Raw genomic sequence first — 20,607 nt, forward strand, 5'->3', positions numbered from 1 at the left:
GTAAATAACTGTGCAGTGATGACTTGCGTCTGCCTTGTGTACTTCAATATTGACTTAAACCTTTGGATCCGTTAAGTTCTTTGCTTTGCCCTCCCTTCCTCCCTGCCTTTCTATTTTTGCTAGTTTTCCAGCACTGTTATGTTGTCCTTTTTCTTAACATTTTTTTCTGGTCATCATGGTGGGGTCTTGGGAGGTTGATGTGTGCTCTTCCTGCCATCTTGAGCCAGAACCCTGGAGCCTGGCCTGTCTCCTGAGACTTGAAGAGGTAGACACGCCTAGTTCATGCTGAGCAGAATTGGTACAAATGATTTACGGCCTCCTTTACACTGGATGGAGGCATTCCTGCTGATTGAATGAAAAGTAAACATTTGATAATTAAAAGTTATGTTTTTATTTTTCTAATACTGTAGGTCAAGCTTTGATATATATGCAAATATTGGATACAGGGACGTTTAGTAGCTTTAATTACAGCAGACGCTCAGATATGCTGACACTCGGGCGTGTGGGGAGACCTGGCGTTCGTGTGGCCATGCGCACTGGCACCTGGCGATGACGAGCGCCCACTCTGGTCACATCTGCAGGCCGCACGGGACTGGACACAGGCTTAACGAGTGCTTTGCCACTCTTGGTCACGTGGAAGGTGATTGGCATGCCCTCCGTCAGGTGCGTTACACACATGGGCTCTCCTGTCCTGAGGGTCATTGGGATGACTTATCCCGCCAGGACAGTGTCTTGGGGAGAGGCTGCGCACGTCTCGCATCACCTGGCCTCACCGTCTCGCATCATCTAGCATCACCACCGAGGGGTCAGGGCCAGGGAGGGAGCAGCTAGTGCCGTGGAAGTGGAGCTGAGGCCCCAGAAGTCTGCAGGAGGCAGATGGGAGGGGCAGTCGATGGGGTGTGGAGCTCCGGGGCGCACTCTGAGCAGCGTGAGCACAGACACACTGCAGACGTTTGTGCCAGGAAGTCTCACACCAGACGTGAGGCTCGGGCTGGTTGTCCAGCCTCTGAGCATATGTAAAACGGGAGGTGGTGGTGGTTCTCAGGATCATCCTCGTGAAGCGTGTCGTACGCTGACTGGACAGAGCAGGCAGGTGGTACGTGTCAGTTACTTATCATCATAATAGGAATACTGGTAGGATAGTACCACTGATGAATTTTAAGTTTCTAAGTCTGAATATAGCCTCAGAATCCTACTCAACACAGCTGTCTGACAGCAGTGCCGTCAATGGGCGCTGGGACAGTGGGGAAGCCCGTTAGCTGTCCCTGGTGTGGTGTGGCCAGAGAGGGTTGGGGTACTTGAGAGAACACCCCCTTCCTCACAGGTCTCTGGGTTCAGTCATCTACATCTGCAGGGGTTTTTCTGGGATTGTAGGCTAGCTTTTTCAGGAGCCCTGTCTTTTGAGGGGGGCGTGTATGCTAAACCAGTGAATTGGGGTGGCACTAGAACCAGAACTTTAGGGGTGAAGGGGCCTTTAGCCTTGCTGCACCTTGGAGCTGAGCAGAGTCACATGAGTAGTTCCTGGGCCCCCAGGGTGCCGGGCATGGGCCGAGCCAAAGGGAAAGCCCACGCGGGTTTGGCCTTAATGTAAAGGCCAAAGACAGCCAGTCTCAAAGAAGACTTAAGCACAGCGATGTCTGCCCTTTGATCTTTGGAGTAAAGTCAGTGTCAGTAAAGCTGACGTGATGACACTTTTTCTTGGCTATGATTATAAAAGCAATAAAGTACTTACTGAAGAAACTTGGAAAATACAGAAAGGAAACTACCCATAATTTTCCTGTTGTTAACACTTTTCTGTTCTTAACAAAGCATATGTCTCTCTTATTTTCAATGCTACTTTAAATGTGTCATTTTTTTTTTTTTTTTTAATGGTACACGGGCCTCTCACTGCCGTGGCCTCTCCCATTGCAGAGCACAGGCTCTGGACGCGCAGGCGCAGCGGCCATGGCTCACGGGCCCAGCCGCTCCGCGGCATGTGGGATCTTCCCGGACCGGGGCATGAACCCGCGTCCCCTGCATCGGCAGGCGGACTCTCAACCACTGCGCCACCAGGGAAGCCCTAAATGTGTCATTTTTGTTTGTTTGTTTAAATCTAACTCTAGATAAGTGATTCCTCCTGTCTTAAAAAGCTCTTTTAGGGCTTCCCTGCTGGCGCAGTGGTTGAGAGTCCGCCGGCCGAGGCAGGGGGTGCGGGTTCGTGCCCCGGTCCGGGAGGGTCCCACATGCCGCGGAGCGGCTGGGCCCGTGAGCCATGGCCGCTGAGCCTGCGCGTCCGGAGCCTGTGCTCCGCAACAGGAGAGGCCACGACAGTGAGAGGCACGCAAAAAAAAAAAAAAAACTCTTTTAAACAATTTTTACAGATGGAATTGATGTATATTACTTCCTAAATAACTAGGGAGAGATGTTTACAACTTTTCACTTTTTGTAAACAGCCCATAGTGCATATGTCTGCATGCTTCTGTATGTTGGGCCACTTCCTGAGTGTGGCTTCACAGCCCTGTGGCTGAACGTCAAGATCGAGAGCTGCACAGCTCTGGGTTTGAGTCCTGGTCGTGGAATCTTGGGCCATTTACCATCTGTCTAATGAATAGTTTTCTTAAAATCTGTAAAATCTTAAAATCTGTAAAATGGAGAAAATACTGAATAATACTTGCCTCAAGGACTATTTGGGAGACTAAGGAAAATGCTGGTAATATGGATGGTATTGTGTAGTGTCTCAGGGTAGTCATCTTTTCAGGCTCTCACACATACTGCTTCCCAAAAGATTATCCAGCTCACCTTCACGAGGGTAAGCATCTCTGGAAATTAGGACAGAGGATATAGCTGTTTTCATCTCAAAAATGATCCAGCTACTTGAGCTAGCGAGCAAGGCCAGGCCATCCTGCTTTCAGACTTGCCGGTTCCCTCCGAGCACCGTGGCCTGCAGGGGTCTGTGCTGTGGCTGTCCGGCGAGGCTGCGTGGCCGGTGGCCTGAAGCAGTGCACGGGGCCCAGCCAAGTGCCTTCTTGGCACCCCTGTGTCCCAGCGGCCCTCCCGGCCATGAGCTCCTCCAGATTGGGGGTCCTGGAGTGCACTGTGGGTTCCGTAGGACACCAGTGTTGGGGGGCTGAGGCCCACTGGTCGTTCTTGCCCATGATGGGTTGAGGATGTACCGCGTGAGTGGGGTGCTTCCCTCTAGGTTGCTCCAGCTCCCGGCTCTTTTGCGGGTCTGAGCCCTTTCTTTCCTGGGCTGGCCGTGGCCTGGGCCGGGTGCAGTAGCGCCCCCAGCCCGGCTCCCGCTGCCGCCTCTTGTCTGTCACTCAGCTCTCAGGCCCCTCCCTGTGCAGCAGCTTCTCTGAGGGCCTCCCTCTCCCCTTAACATTTTAGAGGCTCTTTAGAGGCTCTCTCCCTCTAGAGAAGGAGCTGCGCACAGGTGGGGCGCTGCAGGAGCGGAGAGAGGCTGAGGTGCAGACCCCGCGGGCAGGCTGATGGGGGCGCTGGAAGGAACGCTCTGGAAACACACAGGCTTTCTGCTTTGCAGTTTCAGTCAGCTTCCTCACACTTTTGAACTTAGATTATAAACAACCTTTGAAGGTCTGATTCAAGACTTTCTAAATAGTGGTACAGACATTAATTGGCCTGTAACATAATTAAAAATAAATAAAATGATTTATAATTAGCTCATTAACTGTGTCAGGAAATGGGAGTTTTAAAAAGGATCATCTGGGCTTCCCTGGTGGCGCAGTGGTTGAGAGTCTGCCTGCCGATGCAGGGTACGCGGGTTCGTGCCCCGGTCCAGGAAGATCCCACATGCCGCGGAGCGGCTGGGCCCGTGAGCCATGGCCGCTGAGCCTGCGTGTCCGGAGCCTGTGCTCTGCAACGGGAGAGGCCACAACAGTGAGAGGCCCGCGTACCGCAAAAAAAAAAAAAAAAAAAAAAAAAAGGATCGTCCATCCCCAAAATAGAAGTGATTCAGTCACTCGCTGCAGGTCTCACTGGTCGCTGCCCGGCAGAGCCCTTCTTTGCAGCTGGTGGAGAGGCAGCTGCTAACTCGGGCCGCCTGGTCCCCCGGGGCGCTCGGACTCCGCTGTCTTAGTGTAAGTGCATCCATGTGGGCTTGAAAATCTACCGTAAAACTCCAGTAGTTATAACTCCAAATACTTTCCCCAAGCCGTTGCTTTTGGCAAAAATGCAGACAGTGAGCACTGTGGAGCTGAGGGGAGGGAGCTCCAGCTTCTGAGAAACCGCTGGCTTTTCAAGGCTTTTGAGGGTTTTAAGAAGACTTGGAAGGAGTGGGAGAGGGAGAGAATAAATTAACAGTTGAAGTGAGTTTCTAGTGTTTTCTGTGGCATTTTACATTGTAATCAAAAAGCCTGGTTTTCCACAAGCACTTGGAGTTGAGCAGGTTCCTGGAGGGTGTGGAGGGGAGGCGTGACTCAGGGCAGCAGTAGGGCGGGGCCCTGGGGACGGTGGGCTGGGAGAGTCGGATGAGTTAATACTTGAGAGCACAGCTCTTACCTCCAGGACTGGGTGCTGACACGTCTCGTAACCACGTTGGAGGAGGTTGCGTTCATTCATCTGGCTCTTCTGTTCTTTAAAGCAGTGAATGAAATCTGACCTCTGACCATGGCTTTCCTTAGAAAAAGCTGTGGGGATTTCAGATCTAGGGGAACAGGCCACCCTCTGTGCTTCCCCCTTGCAGACCCGCGTCAGTAACTGCTTGGCTTGTTAGCTTTGCCCCTTTTCTGTCCACACTGTTTTATTTTAAATGTACTTCACTGTCCTCGCTTCTGGTCCCTTGTGTCATCGTGTCTCTTTCCTGCTGTAGTGCGTCTGCCTGTCCTCCTTGTTTGCGTACAGAGACGTCACCGTGGAACAACCTGCAGGTGGCGCTGGGCTGGGAATGGGAGAGGGAGCAGCTGTGCCTGGGGCTGGACACCGAGGCTCCCAGGCCAGGAGGCAGGGAAAAGCCGGCAGTGGGTGCCCCCTGCAGAACCAGCCAGCCTTCCCCGGCTTCCGTTCAGATTTAGACAGAGTCGGGGACCCTGCAACCCTGCCAGCCCAGCTTCTGAAATCGAATATCATCCTCCTGAAATGGGTCATCTCTTTTCATGAATAGCTTTATTAGCTATGAAAGTAGATAGTTTGGTTCTCTAACTTAACAATCCATGTTTTGCTCTTTAAAAAAGCTCATTGAGTTGGATTTCATAAATGTTCACAGCAACCATATACCAGCTGCTGAGACAGATACGGAAACATTGCTGATCTTGATAAGTTGGGACCAAAAGCAAAAATTAATTTGGGACATGTACTAAAAATTGAAAAGTCAGTCATTACCTTTTGAATGGGTTTGGCCTCTTACAAGAGAGCGATTGTAAATGAGAAATGTCTTTTTTCATTTTCAGTGAACTTTATTTTCTAGTATCTAGATTAAAAGCATGCTTGGTAATAATGTTCAGAAGTTTGTTTTCCAGTAGTTTCATGATGAAAACTAAAATGCACTGAAAACTCTGGTCTCACCATTTTCATCTTTCTTAAAATAGCCAGGAAGTGAATCAGTTCAGCGTTTGCTCCACTGCGTTGTATCAATTTGAGATTCTTCCAGATTGACTCTCAGAGTTGCGTGTGGTCTGTATGGGCCAGTAGCCAAGGCTAGAGTGTCTCAGAATCCACTGCTCGGAGACAAGGCATCAGGCGCGCGGCGCTTTCCTGCCTCCGCTGCCCGCAGGGTTCCTTTTGCACACAGACAGCAGACCTTTCCCACCGTGCCCCACCTGATGAGACCACTTGAGAGGCTCAAGCCACCACCACACAAAGCCATCCAGAGCGCCGCTCCTTGCCGGCCTTATCCCTTTAGGGCCCACGGTGGTGTGGGCACTCGGGTCCTCAGCTTAGGATGAGGGCTGCGTTGTGCGGAGGTTTCCAGAGTTCGCTCTCGGCCTCGTGGCTGCAAAGTGGCCGCACGGGCCTCACATGCCAGTGGGTCCTCTCTGTTGCTCTTGCTGCCCTCTCCCCACAAGATGCCTTGTGGTCAGCTTCTGATTCCCATATTTCTTTGGATTTGAGGTGCTATTACTTGCAAAAACCCAACCCATTCGAAGTTGTCTTTTTCTTACAGGGCAGAAATATTGGGTTGGCCAAAAAGTTCGTTCGGTATTAAGTGAGAGACGCCTTTTTCATTTTCACCAAGAACTTTATTGAACAACATATTCATTAACCGAGCGAACTTTGTGGCCAGCCCCATATAAACTTCATCTAGACAACTTCCTGCAGATCAGCCAACCTAAAGAGATGCACTGTTATGAAATGTACCATGAAGAAAGAAAAATATTTAGTTTTGCATTGATTTGATGCTCAGCCATTGATTGAAAGATGTATCCCAATTTTAGACATGTTGAAATGTTAAGGAAAAAAGAGTACATTTTCGTGATGATGAAAGAATAGCCTTGCTCAATTCCACAATTACATCAGTTACTTTGGAAAATGCTCTAATCAGGCACCATTGTTACAAACATCTTGTCGGGCTCTTAAATCCTAGTTTCGTAAATGGAGCAGTGAGTATGTGTTTAAATTATATCAAGAACTATAATGCTTGCTTTTGACAGACATGGCTCTTATTTGTCCACATTTAGCCCTAAGATTCTAAAACGTTTACTTAGAGAACCTTTGAGAGCCCCAGGACCAGGGTGTGTTTTTATCCCTTGTCTCCCATTGGAAGGTGTGTGGGCAGGGTGCACTCTCCCCAGGCCCCCAGGCGAGGCCTGTGCCCCCTGGGGAAGCCGCCCCTCATTCCTGGACGGTGGCGACTCACGGGATGGAAGGAGTGAGGGTTGCAGAGACAACGTGCGGTCCTGGGGCCGCCTGCTCTGCCTGTGTTGAGCGTAGCGTTGCTCGGCCACCGGGGTGGAGACGAGGGAGCGGAGGGTGTAGCAGCCACGCCTCAGGTGCCCGGTAGCCGCTTGCAGAACGTTGTGTTGTCACAGGAGTCCTGTCCGCAGCCTGTGCCTCCCCACTCCGCATGGATTTTAGGGCCTGGCAGAGGTGTCGGCACCAGGTACACTGAGGGGCTTGGAAACCTCGCTGCTGTTTAGGGGCGGGATGGGAAGAGTGGCGTCAGGGCTTAGAAGCCTGACCAACTTGATGTTCTTTTCTTTAAATTAAGCGATCAATATTCACTGTTAAAATTAGGAGATGAATACAAGCAAAAAGAATTTAAAAATTACAAGTAATCTTGTTATCTAGAAATATAGTTGACTTTTTTGTGTTGTATTTAATGTTTTGTTGTTTCCAAATGTTAAATATAATCACTGGTGTAATGAATATCCTCTCGGGCAGTTGTTTTCCCTCTAAAATGTATCATCTTTTCTCCTCTTCACTTTTAAATTTATGCATATGATGAGTACATTCTTGTAAAAACCCAGAATTCCAGCAGCGCCCGCGTGTGGAGTAGGAGGTGGCCATTCTCACCAGCTCATCCGTCACCTGCAGGAGGAGGCCTGGCCGCCTTGGCACGTGGCCTCTTAGACCTTCTCCTGGGTTACGTGCATGCGGGGCATGTCTGTCACCTGTCTGTCACAGAGCCTCCCCTTGCTCTTCTTGGTGGGCGGACGGCGCCCGTCCTGACCCACGGCCCTGCTGCGAGCGTGTGTGTGGGGGTCTGGAGCCCAGGTGTCCAGGCGTGGGGTTCCGGGCTCAGCGAGGGATGCCTTTCTCTTGAGATACGTTGTCAGCTGATCCCAGAGCGTGAGGTCCAGCCCGAGAGAGGCCTGGTCTTTCTGAACAAGTCCTTCCTGCTTCTGACATGTGCACTTGACGTTCGCTTTTTAATTTGTTTACACTCCGCATGTCTTTCGTTAGAATTTCTTGGTAATTATTTGACTCTCTCAGTCTTTGCGTTGCGATTGTCATTTTTGTGTTGGAGTCTGGAAAGGCCTCCTTCAAGTTCGAGGTAGCTGATGATTTCCCTTGCTTTTTTCCCCTGACTTCTTCTATCTGATGTTTTCATTTAGTAATTTAACTCTGCGTCTGTGTTATGTTTTCAAATGTAGAACAAGGCAGGAAGCTAACTTCATTGGTTTTCCGCTGCTGTGTCAGGATTAGGCTTGGCTACAAAGAGTGAAAGTAACAGAGTGATGGTGCCCTGATCCCAGGGTACCAGCCGACCTTCTCCCTCTGCTGCATTTCTCAGCCTTGCGGGGATCACGGTTCTGGAGGCCGGCCACAGGCCAGCACGCTGGGACTAGGGAAGGGGAAGGGGAAAGGGCTGTGGGAGCTCTCCCCTTAGGAAACCCTCCGAGAAGGTCTCCCCAGGGCCTTCTGCTGGGGCCTGGCAGGTGCTCCCTGGCCTCTTAAGTGGCCTGGGCCCTCCAGGCGATCGTTGTTCCTGCTGGTTTTGAGATACCACCTCTCTGACCCGTGATGGAGGAATTTTTCCATGGTGGTCACAGCATAGAAATTTCCTTGGAAGATTTGGAGGCTGAAAGCTAGTGGAGTGACGTGAGCTCTGGGAGATGCGGTGACTAAATTGTGAGCCATGGAGGAGACTTGGGTGTGGTTTTATGTAGACGTCTTGTCATCTGTGAGCTTCCTCTGAGGTTCTGATATGTGAGAAGAGTAACTGTCCTCGTTTTCAAGTAGAAAAGATCAAAACTTTTCACAGACATAATTCAGCAAAGCGCTTTGGAGAACCAGGCGCGTGTGTCTGTTCAGTGCCGCAGGCGATGGCCGCACGCGCGGCCACTGGCACTTGCTGCGGAGGCGTGTTGTCCTGACCATCATGGGTCGCTTCTTAAAGTGAGGAAACTACGTGTAATGTGGTACTGAATAAATAATCCCAGCTGCTTTATTTATCACCGTTTACATTTTTTTAAAAGGACAGTTGGCCATTTAAGTAATTTCTGCTAACAAAGCAAGTTATCCGGTACAGGGGTAAACTGTTTCTTGGGTGTTGATTTTTGATGACATTGTACAGGGAAGGTAGATCTTAAGTGACAAAGTCATAAGCAAAATATGCATTTTATCAAAACTTGATTCATCCCACACATACTGGTTGAATGCTCACCGTAAGCAAGCGATGTTCGGCGCTGAGATCAGGGCCCTGGAGGTCACCTTCCCTGGACAGAGCCCGGGGCGGGTCACCACACCGGCTGGAGGGCGGGGCGCTGCTTCTCCCGCCTGCAGGCTCTGTTGGGCTGCCCCAACCCACAACTGCACTGCCTGCCCCACCCTTCCCAGCCCTCTGTGCTTCCTCTCTCCTCTCTGCGTTCCTTCCACCAAGAGCCTGAGCCGGAGGAGGCAGCAGCAGGGCTCTTTGGATCTGCCCGGGCCTCTTGATGGTCGTTAGACCTTCTCGTGTCTTTCTGCTGCACCAGTGGTGCATCACCCTCCAGAGCCACGCGGTCCTCAGGTGGCCCCAGTGGTCGCGCAGTGCCTCCCGGTCCCTGCTTGCCTCGAGTAAGAGCCTGCAGGGGCTGGGCCAGAGCCACCCTGTCCAACCAGGCCGCCAGCAGGATCCCTTCCATTCCCAGAAGGCAAAGCAAAAATACTCTTCCTAATATTTGTTACAGCCGTTGCTAATTTTTAGATGCAGTTTAATACAAATTTCCGGTAGGCGTTTCATTAGTGTATCTTACTGGTGGAACCCAACTCTGAAATCAGGAGGCGTGTGCTCTGCGGGCACTCCACTCTGGGATGTAGGCGCGCCGCGGCCTCGCTACTCATCTCTCCTGAATCAGGAGGGAGGCGTGCTTGCCTGTCACAGAGAAGGGGCGCCCTTCTCTGTGACAGGCAAGTCAACAGACATCTGACGAGACTGAAACTGTCACACTGGGCCGTGTCCGTGCCTCCTGGGAAGCTGACGGGCGACTTTTCATGTTGCTCTTTCACGTGTGACAGTTCTCTCCACCCTGCAGGCGCAGACTGGCAGTGACATTTTGGCAAATCGGAGTGGCCTGTCTCCTAGATGCTTTAATGTGTTACATTTGTGGGGTGTGGATAGGGTTTTGCCACACCAGGTTTGCTGTCCTTCTTCCGTGTCTCTGGGCCAGTTGCTTAGGTGCTCTAGGCCCATATCCTTATCTGACGTCTCCATGCTTCTGTACTCCTGGTGTTAGCAGAGCAGCGCTGAGCTGCAGGAGAGCGTGTGCTCTTAGTGCTTTGATGGACTGACTTCTCAGCGAGGTGACGGCTGGTCCAGTGGCACATGCTGTTGCCCCGAGGAGCCCTGTGCTGTCTCCTGACAGCTGCCCGGTGACAGTGTTACTGTCACTTGTTAACAGGGGGAGGTCCCCGGTGTGGTCACTAACGTGACACATCTGGTCCTGCTGACGACGTTGCCGAGCGCTGGGAACCATCGGCCACGCCGCGGACGTGACATGCCTGCTGAGCTGCTGGAAGAGATGCAGTTAAAGGCTTAGGATGTAGTCGGCACTGGGTAGTTGTTGAGATGTTAGAAGCTCGACCTGGTAAATCGTGGAGTTGGTAGATATTTTGGAAAAATTACTGCATTTTAATGTTGCATGACTTTCTACCTTTTTGGGCTTACTAAAAACGGGACTCATGGCTGAATCAGCAGCATGCTTGGGGTGAAGTTTTGCGTGATTTTTTTTAAAAAATTAAACGTGATAATGTCAGGGCTCCAATCAGTGATGGCCTCACTGACCTTGCAGATGCACCGTGAACAAGCGTGTCGGGAGTTTATTTCCTGTGTGTGTCCCATGTGTGCTGTCAGCGGCTTCGAGTAGCTTTTAAACTGAGTGTCAGGATGGTCACTTCAAGTGAGTAGTGGGGGTGGCAGTCCTGAAGGTGAGAGAGTGAGGTTGGCCTCAAACAAGAGCCGAGGGCAGGTGAGATGTTAGACCTCCTGTCCTTACCTTTGTCGTTTGGCACTGGAAGGTCCTGTTAAGTGTTGTCTGCTGTCGGGTGGACTGTCTTGCTAGCTGTTGAGCTAACTAACATGGTAGTATTATTGAACAAATTTCATTTTGTCTTCTCTTTTCCGTGCTGATAATCAAACTTAGAACGGAAGCAGCTAGCTTTGACTTGAGGTAATTCCTAGGATCGCGTTATTTGCTTGCCCGTCTTTAAATCCCTGAAAGTAACCGAGGGCGGCCTGTGCTTCCTTCCTGGGTCTGCGGCCCAGATCCTCAGCTGAGACTTAACTCCCCGTCGCCGCCGCCGGGGACTGGCGGAGACGTGAGTTTTGGGGCAGGGGTGTGAGGCAGCTTCTGGAGCCCGCTCCTTTCTCCTGAAACCATTGCTTTTTGGACCTTTGTTAGGAAAGACCGAGAGGGAGAGAGGGCCGAACTGACTCGTGTCCCTGCACACCTTGGTGCTGGCCTCCTTGCGGGAATCGTGAGGGGGCTGCTCCAGTGCTGAGTTGAGTGGGGCTCTCTGCCCGAGAGATGTGGTCGTGGGCCCTGGGTGCGGGGTCTAGGGTGTTGTCCGCTGGTGGGCCAGGCAGACCTGGCTGTCGAGACTTGGGGCCGCCAGGCTCCCGAGGACACACGTCTTCCTGGCCTGGCCTGTCTCAGAACCTTTAGTGAGGGTGCCCACGGGTGCAGAGCACAGCCCGGACAGGGTGAGAAACCCACTGGGTTTCCCTGCGCTGCCTCAGTTGGGATCACCCTCCATCTTTCACGGATGGAGCTCTCTCAGTTCGTTCATGTAAAGTCCCTGAAATGTTTCTTTTGAATAAGCCTTTAAATGCCAATTGAAAGTTTTGATATTTATATCAACAAAATTTGCTCGTGTTACTCTGTGGTGCTAAACCGTACCGTGGAATTTCATCCACCACAGAGTGTTCATTTCATTCTATACTTTCAGAGGGAACAAGAAACTGGATTTTAAGTGGGCAGAAATATATTTTAGTGTCATGCTGCTCTAACAGCAGAATAAGTGTGGTTAAGCTTAATTGTAACTCTAGTTTGTTTCTGTTTTGTCCACTAGACTTCATGAGGAAATAATTGACTTTTATAACTTCATGTCCCCTTGTCCTGAAGAAGCAGCCATGAGAAGAGAGGTGGTGAAAAGGATCGAAACTGTGGTTAAAGATCTTTGGCCGACGGCTGATGTGGGTATACCCTTTGCACTTCTGTGTCGCTACAAGTTCATGTCAGCACCCTGTGGCCGCCTGTGTCTGTGGATCAGTGCAGACGTGGCTGAGGCCATGCTTCCAGGTTCCAGGGGGTCCTGAGATGGGTGGCCGCCCTTACCGAGGAGCTGGTTAGAGATGCACGCGCCCTGCCCCTGCCCAGTGAGAAACCCTGGGCCTGCCCAGGTGGGATCTCTGCCGAACTTTGGTGGTTCTGACACCTTCAAGTGTGAGGACCATCAGCCCGAGGGAATTCCTTTTTGGAACAGTGTGGTTATTCTTCCTGGTTTAAGTTTACCTTAAGATGAGAAGTTTTACCTCTTCCCTGTGTCACGCATCCTAGTGTGTGTTTCATTTTGTGAAACTACACACTACTTTTCCAGAGAGCGAACGCGTGTACGTTGAGATGCGGTCCGTGGGCACTTGGAGTGTGGGGCCAGCGGGAGATGGCCCTCTGGCCGGCCCCGGGCTTCCCCTCCAGGGCACAGTGACACACAGCACTTCCGGCTTTGCACTTCGGTGCCCTGGGACAGAGCCCTGCCCTGTACCTTCCACGGGCTTGAGCCGCGGGGCTCTCATCTCAGCAGGCCCTGGCTTTGTGGGCTGTGGGCGAGGCCAGGAATTGTTACGCCCCGTTAGTGCTGAGTTGTTGAAGATTCCTTTCCGGGGCTGGCGTTTACCTTACAGACCGAGAGGAGTTTGTTTGACCGCTGGGCCCTTGCAGTGTTGCTGCGTGAGAAGGGGCGGGGCAGGGCCGTCCGCGTGGCCGCGTCTGAGACGCTCCCTCTCTGTTGCAGGTGCAGATATTTGGCAGCTTCAGCACGGGCCTCTATCTTCCCACCAGGTGAGGCCCAGCTGCACCGCCGCGCGGAGGACCAGGGTTGGGTCTGCATAGCCGGGTGGGTGTCTGCACGCGTGTTAAGGTTAAAGTAGGTTCCTTGCATTCAGAGCTAAGGCTAGAGACGCGAGCGAAAGGAAGAGACGGTGGAGCACGGAGGGGAGATTGCAGGAAATAAAAATTTAATGACCGTTATGGTAACTGACTGCTTTGCATTCTTCCTCTTGCACTTAATGTGGTGGGATGCAGAGCGCTGGCTCCTAGGAGCGGGGGGAAGTGAGAGCCATGGGAGGAAGCGCGGTAGAAGACGGTCTGAAACTTTTGGATTTGTTTTTGAAAAGTTCATCTTATGTTTTAATGAAGATTCAAGCAAACTTCTACTTGAACAGTATTTTGTAAGGATTTTTATTGGATAGAAAAACGTCAAAGAAGTTTGCATTCTAAAGCCGTTCTCCAGTGTACCCTTGTCAAGGACGCTTCAGTATCTTAGTTTTATGTGCATCGTTTTATTAAAAGCTTATATTCTCCCAAGCCACTGTTAACGCTTGGAGGCTAAAGAGGCCACAGTCTCAGGATTTGGGTTGGCGTTGGCAGGGCCAGCGGGGAGCTGGGCAGATTCGAGGTGTCCAGGAGCCTGGGCCAGTGCAGCCGTGAGGGCCTCGGTTGCCTCGGGGTGCGGGAGACTCCGTCAGCGTTTGCTTTCTGCCTCTGTTACGAGTGGCTCGTCAGCTGCGCTCTCTCACCAAGCGGGAGGGGCTTCCCGGCACGCCGTCTGCCTCTCGGAGGACCTGCGGGCCTGTGCCGGGGTGCGGGTCAGCCGGCCATGTGTGCCGCTGTGTGGGGAGGCGAGCAGGGCTCACACTCGCTTTTCTCCCACCCAGCGACATCGACTTAGTGGTCTTTGGAAAATGGGAGCGCCCTCCGCTGCAGCTGTTGGAGCAGGCCCTGCGGAAACACAGCGTGGCCGAGCCGGGCTCCATCAAGGTCCTCGACAAGGCGACGGTAAGCGCGGGTTCTGGGCCCCGGGCCCGTGCAGGGGCTCTGTGCGCCTGCAGGCAGCCTGCGTCCCGTGGGGTTAGCTGATGTGGCCAGCGGTTTCTGGCTGCGTGTTTGAAGACTTCCCTACTTGTAGTGTAAACGCGCTTGTATTTTTTTGTGGTTAGGAGTTGAAGCTGAGAATGTTTAGACACCATCTGAAGTACAAGTTGTGAGAGCACCAAACTGTTCCTGCTCTAAAATGCATGATGGGGTCGTCTCTTGTGAGGCCGCGTAAGGAAAAGATATTAATACCCGAAACGAGACAGATTCAGAGGCTGCCTTTTGTGGAGAATGTGGCAGAATGATTAGACTGTGGCATTTATCACGTAGAAAAGGATTACCATTTGCCAAGTTACACTTCAGAGAGAGAAGCTTGCCTGTTCCTTTCATCGTTCCAAAATTGTACACACGTGAAAACTGTGCTTCCCTCGGGAGAAGATGGAAGATGAGGCGGCTTTGGAAGCGCGGGCCCAGGTTTACCCTGGTCCAGGGCCGCCCACAGCCCAGGAGCTCCGTGTTACCTGCCTGTTGTGAGCAGGTTATCAGAGTCTCGGCTCTGCCCTTCTGTGGCTCTGCCGTTTGTCCTGTCGTGTTGGCCCCTCGAGAGTGCACGGTGGGTGGCCGGTGGTCTCTGACCAGGTGTCCTTGTTTAGGTGTAGAGCAGCTGAGGAGCCTCAGCCTGAATGTCTTGGGTTCCAGAACTTTCTGGAGGACAGACCATGCGCTGAATAGATGCTGCAGGAGCTGCATGGTCAGGTGGCCTCATTGCTGTCACACACCTCCTCAGCTGCTGGAGGCCTGTCGTAGGCCTCCACGAGTGTCAGCTGTTGCCAGGCAGTGCTCTCTGCCGGGCAGCCTCACCGGCATCTCATCACGGGCCCTGAGCCCAGCGTGAGAGCTGTGTTTAAGGTGGAAACTGGTCTATTTTGAACAACCACCACAAAATAAGTATTGCAGTGTTACTACTAATCTCCAGAATCTGGGGCTTCAACACATGAGCGAGGGTGGGGGGGGAGAGAGAGAGAGAGAGAGAGAGGGGGAGAGAGGGGGAGAGAGAGAGAGAGAGAGAGAGAGGGAGGGAGGGAGGGAGGGAGGGAGGGAGGGAGGGAGGGAGAGAGAGAGAGCGCGAGAGGGAGAGAGAGAGAGAGGGGGGGAGAGAGAGAGAGAGAGAGAGGGAGAGAGAGAGAGAGAGAGAGGGAGGGAGGGAGGGGGAGAGAGAGAGAGAGAGCGAGAGGGAGAGAGAGAGAGAGGGAGAGAGAGAGAGAGGGAGAGAGAGAGAGAGGGAGGGAGAGAGAGGGAGGGAGGGAGAGAGAGAGAGGGAGGGAGGGAGAGAGAGGGAGAGAGGGAGTGTGTGTGTGTGTGTGTGTGTGTGTGTGTGTGTGTGTGTGTGTGTGTGTAAGGCAGGAGGGTGCCAGGAGTGATTTGGGGAGAAAAGGCTGTGCGTATAGAAGAGGCTTCATAGCTGTGTCCAGAGGTGCCGGGGAAGATGCTGGCTCCTGAGGAGTTTACCACGTCCGGGAGGTGTGGGCCCTTGACCATAGGCTCCTTCTGAAGCAGTTTTGATCGGTTCTTTGGGAAAGTGTTTTGTTTCCTCTGCCTCCTTGGACCTTGCCCTGCCTGGTGGTGGAGGTGATCTCCAGGAGAGACTGTCACCACCTGCTGGCCTGTCCCTCTCACACGTGTCCTGGGCAGTTTGCCCCCAGGTGTATATGTTTTAGAGCCCAGAGCAGGTGTGCACTGAAGAGCGTGTTCCTCTGTTGACTTCCAGACATTTTAAACCTTTCGTGAGACCCCGATTGTTTTGGCGGAAGGAACGTCCTTTTTGTTCCTTGGGGGCTGCCTTTTTCCTGGAAGAACAGTTTTGTGTGGGGCAGGTGTGGTCTGAATGGTTGCTTGGACAGCTTTTATGAGGCCGGTTTTGGGTGCCTTTTGGTGATGATTCTTGTTACTGAGAGCATTTACAGAATAGCCTTTTACTTGATTTTCAGGGAAAAAAAATGTTTTTAAGTTAAATTTTCTTAAAGAATGAAAACCCACAATAGAGTTGTTTGGAAAAACAATATCAGTACAAAATATAATTTAAAAAACAGCTTTGAAGTTACTTTGAACGCTTTCAGAAATTCTAGCAAATGTGATTTGGGGACCAAAAGCTCTGCCCATCCCCAGGCCCTCATGGGGGGACAGGGCCTTAGCTGGCTTCCCCTCGCGGTAGGCAGGCTTGGGGAGCACAGGTCCTACAGAGAACCCGTGGTTGATGCTCGGTCACCAGCGAGGCGCCGGGTCAGGCCGGCAGGGCAGCAGAGATGAGCGCTAGCTGTTGTCGGATGGGGGGGCGGCCTTGGGGGCTCATGGGGTTGATGCTGGGCAAGTCCCTTTTCTTCTCATCTTTACAATCTGGGGTTCATGATCTCTAAGCCCCTTCTGTGTATAAGGAGAAAAACCCTCTGTACAACTTGGGAAACATCTGATGCCTGACCGTGGAAGACGTTGCCTATTAAAGCACAATTTTCTGTTTTCTAAAGCACAATTAAATCCTTGCAGGTGCCGATAATAAAACTCACAGACCAGGAGACGGAAGTGAAAGTCGACATCAGCTTTAACATGGAGACTGGGGTCCGGGCAGCAGAGTTCATCAAGAATTACATGAAGGTGCTGTCTCAGCAAGTTAGCACAGTAAAAACCAGGGGTGATAATCTTTAATGACAAAGACTGTAGCAGTTGAATTTATCCTACAGTACTATTTCCAGAGACACTTCGAAACTACAGAGCTGTTTTGCAGATTTGCCTTCCTTGGCTAACCATTTCATACACTCGAGCATTATTTTAGAGCACTTTGTTGAAATATTCTTTCTAGTTATTACAAAATGACCATCCCTGTAGCTCAGCGTGCCTGATTGCAAGTTGAGTACATCATAGTGGAGTGTATGTAGATTTACTTACTTTGGGTGGTCTTAGTGCCTAAGGATGGGACGCATTCACTGGACTCTGACCAGGTGTGTGGTGCAGTTAAATGGAGAGTCCTTTCCTCCTGTTGCCGTGGAGGTGGCGAGGCGACCCCAGCCCCATCATCTGGACCCTGCCTCTGCCCACAGTTTCGGGACCACGTGCTCCCCTTCCCTCTGCACCATCCCGCTTGCCTGAAGGGTCATTTCTACCCCAGCAGAGCAGGAAAAGCAGCAGGAGCTTCCACATCCCTCCACCCACTTCTCAGCCCTTCTGCCCTCCACCCTTCGCCCTGCGTTTGGCGATGCTGCCTTCTGCTGGCCTCCTGCTGCCCCCCTTGCCCCTCTCACGGGTGCTTCTGAGTGCTGGCGTTTGCGCACTGCCGCACACCCACCCGCAGAGCCCTGCGCTGGGCGCCGGCGAGCGGGGAGACACTGGGAGGAGAGGCTCATTCTCTCCCCAGCCCCACTGGGCTTGGGGTCTCCATGCAGGCTCCCCACCTCACCCCTGCTGAGCCATAACCTGGGGGGGGGGGCCCAGCGTGGCCCTGACGAGCCCCTCACATAATTCATTCTCAGGCCCCTACGGTGTGAGGATGATTGGCCTTGAGCCTTCCGAGGGGCAAGAGGATGAAGGGAGCTTCCTGTCTGCCATGTGGAATTTGCTGTGTGAGAAGCCTTCAAAGCTACAGAGTCTAACCAGATGATGTTTTTCTTTTGGAATTTGCAGAAATATTCATTGCTGCCTTACTTGATTTTAGTACTGAAACAGTTCCTCCTGCAGAGGGACCTGAATGAAGTTTTTACAGGTGGAATTAGCTCGTACAGCCTAATTTTAATGGCCATCAGCTTTCTGCAGGTGAGTGTGCTTTCTCTCGAGAACCCCTGACCCTGAGGCTTCCGTGGGAGTGCCCTTCCTTGACGCTCTTACCGGCTGCTTCATGGGTCCCAGCTCCTCGCTGTCCCTTCGGTATTCTGTTTGGTGTGGTAGAAATTGACTTCTAGTCTTCATCATAAAACTCTGTTTTGATCAATACTATTTCCTTTGCTCCTTCGTAGCTTATTTTTGTATCCGATTTAACTGTTGGAGAGAGGGCTTATCTCGTTCTGTCAATCGGGTGTATATTGATCTAACCTTGAAGGAAACACTCTTTATATTTAGAAAAATTTCATGCCTTGAGGGACAGTGAAACACTATTTTTCTCCGTTCTTGACTATGATTTATACTGCAAAATTTGTCTCAGAAAAATAGTTGGCTACCACAGAAGGTAAAAAAATACTGAAGAGGGCTTTCTTTTCTGAGTGATGAAAAGTCAGTATTTTGTCTTTAATTATCTGTTGTGCTTATTTTGTTGAGTACCATGGAAAAATCAATCAAGAGAGAACCTTCCTAAGTATTAAATGCTGTGATAAACTATACTTATACTACTTTTTAGACATATATTCTCTAAGTTAACGGAGACATGAATTGCCCCGTTTAAATTTACTGGAATGAAGGACTGCGCCTGTGTTCTAGCTGCACAGCACCGTCCTCCATATTTATCAGCAGGTTTGCATTTGTGGTTTTATGTCCAGAATTTGGTCATTTTTCTCAGTGTCATTAGTACAGCTGACGGTAGGATTGCTGGTCACAGCGCCTTTCACCATGTTGATTTCCTTGGCATGTTTTTGCAGAGGTGCTGTAAGAACAGTGAAAATGGAGTTCCGCGCCCATTTTCTTACCGTTCTAATGACACTGCCTTGGCCTCCCCTTTCACCTCGGAGATGCTGCCCTTGTAGCCGTTCTTCCCGAGTTTTTGGACATTATTTTTTTTTTTTTTTACAGTACGCGGGCCTCTCACTGTCGTGGCCTCTCCCATTCCGGAGCACAGGCTCCGGACGCGCAGGCTCAGCGGCCATGGCTCACGGGCCCAGCCGCTCCGCGGCATGTGGGATCTTCCCGGACCGGGTCACGAACCCGTGTCCCCTGCATCGGCAGGCGGACTCTCAACCATTGCGCCACCAGGGAAGCCCCGGACATTATTTTGAACAGAGCACGACGTTGTGCGCTTAATTTATCTCCTCCTGTTTTCCTGATTGAAACTCTTCCAGTAGCCTTGTAACGGACCACTGCCCACTTCTGTGGTGCGGGGCTCCCCGTCTGAAGTGACCATGGAGGCCGCACCTGGCCGGGGCGGGGTTGCCGCTATCCCCTGCCCGCCCCTCGGTGCCTTGCCCGCCCTGCCTCAAAGCCGTGACTGCTGTAGCGTCTGTGTTCATTTCACGGCTCACTGAGGTCAGGAGGCCCAGCCTTGCCCCGGGTGGGCTCTCAGCTGGATGATTTTTGACTAAGGCCAGGAAAATAAGGAAGGGAGAAGGTAAGGCAAAAGTAAGAATGCAGCATTGTGCCTTTGTAAGGTCTTCCGAACCCTGAAAACACCTGCAGGCTTTGGAAACCGTATTTCCTTGAGGAGCCCTGTGCTATAAACATTTTCAGCCCTTGTGCTTCTGCTGGGACTCGGACTTCTACGTCCTTTCGAACTTGACCGTCCTTTCTTGATTGCTGCTGTCCAGTGTGACTTGCTGTGTGAGGGCAGTGCTGTCTGCTCGGTCCAGCAGCATGGCCATGTGTGCTTACGGGGCGCTGGCAGTGTGGCTATAGCAGACCAGCAAACTGAATGTTTAGTTTGTTTGTTTTAATTCGTTTAAATATAAACACTCACGTACGGCTCGTGGCCGTCACAGTGGGCAGTGCAGGTCCCTGTTGCTCACATTCGTGAGCCTCTTAAATTAGTGACACTTGGGTGGGGTCAGTAGACAGGGGCTTGGAGCTTCAGAATAAATCCATTACCTGCTTCAAGAAAGCGTGGTGTGGAGCCGAGGCTGACGCGCACCCGTATGCCCGGGCAGGGCTGTGAATGTACTGTAAATATCAGGATGCGGTGCTGATGCGGTGCTCACTACCACACACAGTTAACATTAACCGTCTCACGTTGCCCTGTGGTACTGTTCAGTCTCACACTGCCCCCTGTTGGCTGTATTTCAGAACAATGGAATTGAGATTAGAATCCGTGAAAGCACCTCCACCATCTGGGTGACTCTAAATTGTGCAGAATGTGGTCCACTTATTTATCAGTGTTGGGGAATTTGCAGTTCATCAGATGTCTGTGTAGGAGGTAGCTATATGGGTTACAGATTTCAGAGAATTAAAGTATAATATAAAAATTCAGAGGAGAAACTTTTATTTCTTTTGAGCACTCTTGATTGGCAAAAGATATCCAGGCTCTGTTGGTGCCTCCTGGCTGCCTCTGCGAGTGTCCTCACGGTGCTGGTGCGCAAGGGAGGGCCACCGACTGTGCGCGCCCTTGGCAGGCTAGCCAAGGCCGCCTCGCGCAGCTGTCCCTAGAGAGTGACCAGAATCCGAACAAACCGTGGATGCCTTGCTTTTACAGTTGCATCCAAGAATTGATGCCCGGAGAGCTGATGAAAACCTTGGAATGCTTCTTGTAGAATTTTTTGAACTCTACGGAAGAAATTTTAATTACTTGAAAACTGGTATTAGAATAAAAGAAGGAGGTGCCTATATCGCCAAAGAGGAGATCATGAAAGCCATGACCAGCGGGTACAGGCCGTCGATGCTGTGCATTGAGGACCCCCTGCTGCCTGGTAAGGACCCTCGCCTTGCACTCGCCCCAGCATGGAGGCATCGCGCGCCAGCCGGGTGTGGAGGGGCATCCACA

The 20,607-nt window shown here is 51.6% G+C and overlaps 1 protein-coding gene across 2 annotated transcripts in view; it reads left to right on the forward strand.

Annotated features, from left to right (window-relative positions):
- Positions 1-20,607, forward strand: part of TENT4A (terminal nucleotidyltransferase 4A) — a 44,890-nt gene that overhangs the window by 14,094 nt on the left and 10,189 nt on the right. For both annotated transcript variants that reach the window (XM_060146852.1, XM_060146854.1), the window contains exons 2-7: positions 11,926-12,049; positions 12,868-12,914; positions 13,790-13,910; positions 16,488-16,595; positions 17,619-17,747; positions 20,320-20,533. In XM_060146852.1, the coding sequence (XP_060002835.1) occupies positions 11,926-12,049; positions 12,868-12,914; positions 13,790-13,910; positions 16,488-16,595; positions 17,619-17,747; positions 20,320-20,533 (743 nt within the window). The remainder of the gene's footprint in view (positions 1-11,925; positions 12,050-12,867; positions 12,915-13,789; positions 13,911-16,487; positions 16,596-17,618; positions 17,748-20,319; positions 20,534-20,607) is intronic.

The sequence above is a fragment of the Lagenorhynchus albirostris genome, chromosome 3, assembly GCF_949774975.1.
Source record: "Lagenorhynchus albirostris chromosome 3, mLagAlb1.1, whole genome shotgun sequence".
In the NCBI taxonomy this organism is placed as follows: domain Eukaryota; kingdom Metazoa; phylum Chordata; class Mammalia; order Artiodactyla; family Delphinidae; genus Lagenorhynchus; species Lagenorhynchus albirostris.